Here is an 8,017-nt window from a genome sequence, read left to right as displayed (position 1 = left end):
CAGTTTTATGTTATACTTCGTGGTCCCAACATGTCTGTCAGGAACTTCACCAAAGAGTTCCTCACACCATTGCCAAATATCCCTCTGGTGGAACTTACTCTATGACCTTAGAGTACCGCTCACCGGCTCACCGTCGATTGGTAACCCCACCTGCATGGCAACATCCTCCAAAGTGACAGTACACTCACCCCATGGGAGGTGGAATGTGTAGGTCTCAAGACGCCATCTTTCCACAAGAGCGCTAATCAATGGGTTGTCGTACTCAAAACGCTTTATCAAAGACGCATAATAGAAGCCGGCTCTTCTTAGATACGGCTCTAGCATCTGCCTCCTAATTTCCATACTCAGATATGCGTCGTCTACAGAGAAAACATCGACCAGTGTGCCATGCGGAGTCAACACGCGTGCCAGCTGAAATTGAAATACATCAAAACACAATTACTCAGTTTACAACAATTTTTTTATCATTAACAAATTCTTATTTATTTGTTAAAAAAAACTCACCTTCACATGTAAATGAGCAGAGATGTGAAATTCATCCAACCTATTAAGGTTTTCTTCCACATTAATTCCACTTTCACTCATTTTTTTGAATTAAAGAAATAACAAAAACCTATTTTCACCCCACCACCAAACCAACCACAACTATCCCCTACACCCCACTACTTCTCTTCTGTTTTTTCACCTCCGAATTGGTCCCCTCCCTTCACCCCCTTTTATATTACTCCACTCATATGAGAACAATACATTGCCTTCCAATCAACCCCATGCATGCTCGTACGGAAACTGTAACACTGAGATTTGCTGCTTTGACTGACCACCTACGCATTTCGTGTCTGCCACACGTGAGGAGTGCCATTTCGTGTGTGCCTCCCATGACTTGGCCAATTCGTGGGTGTCATAAGTGATATGGCCCATTTCGTGTGTGCCATACGTGAAGTGATGCAATTCGTGGGTGCCATGAGTGAAATGAAGCATCTCGTGTATGCCATGGCTGAGGTGACTCATTTCGTGAATGATACACTTGATATGCCTCCTATTACCATTTCGTGTCTGATCCTTGCGAGTTGGGCATGCGCATTTTTAAAAAAATTTCAAACCATACGCATTTTGGAAATTAATGTATTTTACATGCGCATTTAAGTTAAAAAGCCCATTTCCATATAAAAAAAAAAAATCAGCCGCATGTTTGCTTGCTTGCTTTTTGCACCTTGCAGTACTTGATTTTTCTAATTTCATATGTTTGAGTCGCAGCACTTTGACGAAAGAAACTTACGTCACTGTAGCCAGAAAACTTAAGTTCAGAAAACTACCGCTGGATCCTGGATCACATCTATTTGTAAGATTTTTTCTCTAATATAATAATTACAAATTTAGTTAAGTTTCTTACAACTATTAATTTATGCTCTTGAAAAAATTGGAAACAACAAAGTTCCTATATTTTGTGATGTACAACTTACTGTACTAGGAATCTACACTACTTATGTACATAAAATTAAGAACTTTTTACCAATTTACTTCCAAACCTTGATAGCCCCATCTCTAGCACTTGATAGCAAGAGTCTCTGGTTTAACTTTACAGAAGCCAGAGAAAGGATAGAATCACGATGGCAACCCGCAGGATCAGTGGCAGCAGCAGCAAGAACTACCTTTGCGGTTAGCTTTATTGTAAGTGGGCGTTTTTTTGTCTCCTGTTAACGAGAATAAAAAGTGAAATACAAGTTAGCAGTATTCCAAAAAAGCTGGATGGTTTAAAGTGAAGCAAGCAATATCCAACAAAGTTCACAAAGCATAATTGAACATAAAAGATCAAGATTTCCAGCAACCAGTGGTTTAATTTGCAGTCCTATCATACATTGGACAAGACAAAAAGAAATGCAGCCATGCAAAATGTATTCTAGAGTTGGATGCGTCCAATTTCTTGATTCGTTTGCCAATGAATCATGTAGCCCACCCATGGCAATTAATACCAACAATAAAAGGGAAAAAAAATAGCAAAAAGGATGGAAAAATTTACCTGTACAACTTGCACTCCAAAACTAGATTTTGTTTCATAAAAATCATCATTTCCTACTCCTTTTAAGTTTGGGCCACAAATACAATAACTTCTTTTCGGACTGCAATAAAATAAACAGATACTTAATCAGAATATTGCTGCAAAAAGAGCGAACAAGAGTGAATTTCAACACAAAACCTGCAATGATCCCATCGGCGTATCTTCAAATCGGTGCTCCCAGTCAATAAATCACCCCCTGGCAAAGGAAGTAGTGAACGGATACCAGGAAGACGAGGAGGAGGTTCATTTAGTTCATCAACATTGTACTTGGGATTGATATTTCTTCTATGATTTGATTTAGAACTTAGTTTACTTGAATGTCTGGCCAGTGCCCAAGGCCGATCAGACATTTCTGCATCATTGTCATAATTGGCCAACTTCAATACCTGGAGAAAGAAGTGTTAACTGTAGAAGACGGAAATAAGAATATAATAATTATTAATATTATCGCAATTTCATATGATTTTAAGATAGCCATAGCCTATAAGCAAGGATGGCAAAGGTTCGTATCAAAATGGGTATGAAACCAGCCGAATTTAAACTTTGTTCACGCGCACAATCTTCTCCTGCCAAAGAGGTATTTAAACTTTGATAGCGTATTTATCGGGGTTGAGATTGTTCTAGTCATATTGCTCTCATTATCTCCAACCGTAAAAGAACTGAGCACTTATACCTACCTGGTGACAAGTGCCATTCTCCGCATTCCAAAGAGAAACTTCATTGCAACCAGCAGCAACATAAACAAGAGGCCTAGAAGTGGGAGGAGGAGGGCCATTTGGAGGAGGAAGAAAGAGACAAATTTTTTCTATAGGGCAAGCAGGAGAATACTGCCAGGAGTTCACAGGTATAAGAAACCTCAGATCCCAAAGTGTAAGAACACCCCTTGATGACCCTGATACAACCCAATTACCACAAGGCCCTGAGGCTACAGAAGAAACATAGCCCTCCTCTGGAATAGCTTTTAGAGTCCATACATTGGAATCTGATCTAGTATCCCACATATGAATACCACCGTTCTGGGTGCTATACATGACTGTATGATTATCCACTGGGCTCTTCAAAAGGCTGAGTATGGCAGCTTCCTTGATATCCTTTTTAGTGATATCAGCAATGCCAGAATACTTCTCAACGACATTTCCCAAACCTCTAGATATATGATCAATAGAGAACATATGAATCAGTCCATCAGATGCTCCAACAATTACTTGCGTAGATCCCCAAAGCATTGCTGCACATAATGCTCGGCTTCCCCCCAGCTGATAAGTTAGCTTTGACCTAAAAGCAATGTCCTTTTCCAGTTTTCTTGAATCCCAGATTTTGACTGTAGAGTCATCAGATGCACTCACAAAGAAGCTATGATCATTGGAAATAGCTATTTCATTTACAGCTGAACTGTGCTCCTGGAGATGTGCAACCAACACCCCACGGGGCCTCCAGCCAGAATCAGGAATGGATGAGTGACAGGAAAATCCTGACGGATCAGTTTGGGCAGTTGCATCTTCCATTAAAATTGAACTAGCTTTAGACAGTCCCGCATCTTGAAATGTGCTATTAACACATGTTTCATTTTCCCTGCCATCTGGCTCATGTACAACTCGGTAGAACTGTTTAGGTCCGCTGTTAATGCTAAAAGATTCCGAAGCAGACTTTGGTGCTGGAACTGAACTAGCCAAATTGAAGGAATTACTGACTGGAGTAACCCAAGGCATGGAAGACGAACTGCGACCAGGAGAATTCATTTGCACTGGAGAATCAGATGCTGGAGGAATTCCCATTCCCTGCCTGTCCGCATAGAAAGAGTACAAAGGTATCCCTTCTGATGGCCTTTTGTATGTGAAATTGTTTATGCCACTACCATATGGTGATGTAAGTCCTGAAAATTGTAACTTCTCCGAAGATCGGAGATCATTATGTCCCACTATAGTGCTAGCACTATGTAAAAAGCTCTTTGTATCTCTCAAATTTGCCTCACCTGTGTCACAATCTGATAGTCCTAGCTGTTGGAAGCCAGTACCAACAGAGTGTTGAACCCCAGGACCTTGTTGCTTGTCTGCCCAATTGTCCAGTGTGTTCAACCCCTCAGTTCCCTTTTTCAGAAAATCTATTTCCCAGAGTGTAGATTGTGATGATGAATCATACCATATTTTTCTCTGTCTATCTAACATGTCTGAACTCCTAGAGTTCTCCAAGACTTCATAAAAAGCCTGTCTTGAGACAGGAGGTTTCAAACATGACAAAAGAACCTGCTCTGAAGCAAGTGTTACAGGTTGTCTATGGAGGAAAGGTCGTATAACAGGAGCAAGAAAAACATAGGAATCTACTGTACCCAAGCTCTCACTACTAGCAGCAATAAAAGAAACAGCTGATCGTTTTACCCATTCACTGGGATAACCTAGTAAGGGAAAACTGTGCTCTATCATTTCAAGCAGTATCCTCTTCTGGAAGAACCCACTTCTGCATAGAATAGTCAAGCAATCCAAGGCTTTAACAATTACTGCCTCTGTTTTGTCACTTAAAGCCTGCTCGATGTATGGCAATAGATATTTTTCTACACTGGTTTGGCCCACAAGAAAGCAGACATAAACCAGCTTTTCATAGAATACTGTCCTTAATTGCTCATCCTGATCATTTAGGAAAGCAGGGAGGACAGGTAACAGAAAGTCGTTACTCTGTCTCCTCCCAAAGAACCAGCCCAGTCTACCAATGTCCTGAAGAAGCGCTCGCCTAATATTTGGTGTTTGCTTTGGACCCATAACAAGTTCTTGGACAATTTCCGCTATGGATTTCCTCAGCTGCGCAAGTTGCGCATCAGTATTTATCCTCTTTAATTTTCCAGGGGTCTGAGCAGAGGATATTAATGGTTTTCGTGGTGAGTTCAATTCATCAAGGACGCCTGCCTCTCTTAACCTTATTGAGCGTATCAAGAATCCATAACCAGTTACTGCCAACTTAGCTATGTTTCTGGAATAACATATTCTCACACTTTCCTCTGGATCATCAGGAAGCATAGAAAGCATTGGAAGTATATACTCAGGAAATATCTTTGCATCGCTTGGAGGGAAGTCTTGGACTAAGGGCAGAATGTCGCACAAAGTCTTTAAGGCAGCACATCGCACAACCGCAGCTGAATCTGAAAGCATTACAATCACATATGGGATAACACGCTGCAAACGGTCTTCATCGTCAATGTATAAGGCAGAAGCCTTCAGCAAGAGTAAAGCTGCCCTCCTCAGGTGAGGAAACTTGACATTGCGCAGGCAGGAACACAGCAAAGAAGTTATTAAAACCATGCCTTCGCATTTCATAATATTGTTTGACAATGGTAAAAAGGGCATGTCGCATGTATCTGATTGATTATCATTTTCTGACTTCAATGAACTTAAGTCATTCAAAGTGATCCTTTTCAGAAACGGGTGATCAGTTCCTTGAAATTCATTGGAGATAGCTTGAAGCAGCTCTCCAGAAGATTGCAAAGTTTGAAGATTTTCAGGAAATGTAGAATTAGGTGAATCTCCTTTCACATGCTGGGGGCCAGATGAATGCTTATTGTTGTTCATCATTTGTTTAAATATCTCCAGGAAAGCACTTTGGCATAACAAAATCTAGACAGATTGATCACAACAGAAAAAAGTGATGTATGAGTTACCAGAAGCATTAAATCACTCTGATCCAAAATATTTTATTAAAGACCTATACCCTCATATCAGGTTGGAGAGGACTCCAGCAGCAGAAAAAATCGTGAAAAAAAGGTGAAAAATATGTTGGGAATACAACTGCAGCATATTCCTCTAGATAGCTTTCAGCAGAAAGCCGCAACTCCGGTTCTAACTGAATCATGTGTTGTATCATCTTACGGACTCCAGGATCTGGTATCTGCACTAATTGGAAATACATTATCAAACATATAAAAGCAGCAGTTAGAAGTACAGGCATGGGCAAAACTATATTAATGGGAGGACAAATAAAGATAAAGAACAAGGCATAACACTCGTAGATAGGGAGAGTACTTTCTCAAGATGTTGACTAGGATCATATTGCCCTCTACGATAAGCAAGAAGTTGGGACAGTTCAAACAGTGGCTGTCCCTCGAGAAAAAGTTCTGCAATTACACACCTGAAGTAGTAAAATGATGTGTGCACCTTAGAAAAGATACAAAACAAAAGGAAGCGATTAAGTCAGCTGTATGACTACAATGCAACATCAATTATCACTGATTCAACAAAAATAGATCCAGAGTTGACGTACGTTTTTATGATAAATAAATTAGCAAGGACCCAACTTTTTTTTCTTTTCTTTTTTCACTTCACAGAGACCCCTTGAGTTCCTTTTCGACTATTATTGACTCAATCTTTTAGTTATGTAAAACCTTCCCAAATGTCAATAGACAAGTGTGTGGAAATATAGTCAAGCCCATATATCTATTAGGATCTTCAAGGTATTGTAGCGAAGAGTCACAAAATACTGAATTCAACAGAATTTAGGGGCTTGCCCTTCTTTTTCAGTGTGTGTGTGCAATAGCTGCATCCCTTAAAAAATAAGTTTGATATGCTATTTTTCACTTAATAATAGGAAGTGAGGGAAAAAATGTAGATGAAAGTTGGAAATAAACTTTCCTTTCCCCGGCAGCACAACTGCTTTAAGTAACTTGCCATATAAATGAAACACAAAGAAGAGTGTTTTGAAAAGTCGAAGCCTGAAATGGGGATACTCAAAGAGCTAAAGTGTTAAGACTCCAACAGGTACTAACCCGACAGCAAATATATCCATGGATGGCTCTAAAGGGGCATCTTGCGGCATCTGCATTTCCCCTCCATGTTCATAAAATCTCTGCCAGTAAAAAAATAGACAAGGTAAATAGTGACCATTAAGAAAAGGCATATATAACAGCATAGAAGAATAGAAATTGTGCCTCACTAATTGCAGTATTCACTTGAAACACACACGCACACACAAGAACGAAACAACAATGAAGCTCAAATTTGTTAATATACGAAACAGAGTATGAGAATTCGTACTAACAAGTTCCAGTTGCATCCTGACACGAAAATTATTATCTTTTAGAAAAAGAAGGAAGAGAAAAGCACAACAATGTGCTACAGTAATCTTGAAACCATGCAATGTAATATCTGACATTTATGTGAATTGTAGGAACAAGAAATAGAAAGAAAAAAGAGCCAACCTCAGGTGCCAGATAACAGAGCCTTCTTCCACCAGTGTCAAAGAAGAAAGAGAAATCTGATGGATCATCATATGGGATGTAGGTGGGCTTGAAAGATGCGAAGTCAGCAAGGTAAAGCCAATTCGAAGATGTAATCAACACATTCTCACACTTAATATCACCTACAATATGCAAATCAATGCATCATCATCACTTAACATCACCTACTTTCATGTGTGTTTTGGAGCTGGGATTGCTTAATGCAAAGACTTACCATGACACACCCCCTCATGGTGGCTCTGTTTCACAGCTAAAAGCAACTGGAAAGCGAGCCATTTCTTCTCGATGAAACTGAGAAAAGGTCGAGTGCTTAGTCGATCATGCAAATTATGGAAAAAATACTGCCTGAGAAGGTACGCTGCTTTATCGGTTTCTTGCCAAAACTGAAAGACGAGAGTGTAGAGTGTAGTTAAGGAAACGCTGAGGCAGAAATAGTAACTAGTTAGAGAGTTATGGAAAAGAGAAGGGACCTGAAAGGGCCAAAGGTGAGGATGGTGAATGGAGAGGAAAATGTGCTTGATCTGAGAGAGACGGCGTTCGTAGGGGGAGAGATCGATGGAATGGCCGCGCTTGAAATAGACCTTAACGAGGAGGAGGCCCTCGTCGTGCTTGCACTGAATCGACTTGAAGAAACGGCCCCGTCCGAGCACCTCCTTCAGCACCAGATTGTACGTCGACGGCAGCTCGTGAAGGTAGTACTCCGACGCCGACACCTGCGTCGTCCGAGCGATCTTGTTCCCCAT

General features: G+C 40.4%; 1 protein-coding gene across 1 annotated transcript; it reads right to left on the bottom strand.

Moving 5' to 3' along the window:
• Positions 1-1,514: 1,514 nt before the first annotated feature.
• On the bottom strand, positions 1,515-8,017 carry LOC130965913 (serine/threonine-protein kinase VPS15-like). The gene is made up of 10 exons (XM_057890670.1): positions 7,745-8,017; positions 7,489-7,657; positions 7,236-7,396; positions 6,804-6,883; positions 6,064-6,169; positions 5,753-5,929; positions 2,734-5,658; positions 2,195-2,442; positions 2,018-2,117; positions 1,515-1,691 (listed from the first exon to the last, which is right to left on the bottom strand). Exons 1-10 carry the CDS (start codon positions 8,015-8,017, stop codon positions 1,515-1,517), a joined length of 4,416 nt encoding a protein of 1,471 aa, XP_057746653.1.

This window comes from Arachis stenosperma, chromosome 3, assembly GCF_014773155.1.
Source record: "Arachis stenosperma cultivar V10309 chromosome 3, arast.V10309.gnm1.PFL2, whole genome shotgun sequence".
Classification (NCBI taxonomy): domain Eukaryota; kingdom Viridiplantae; phylum Streptophyta; class Magnoliopsida; order Fabales; family Fabaceae; genus Arachis; species Arachis stenosperma.
The sequence above is the reverse complement of the archived record's forward strand: the minus strand, read 5'-3'. Positions and strand labels throughout refer to the sequence as shown.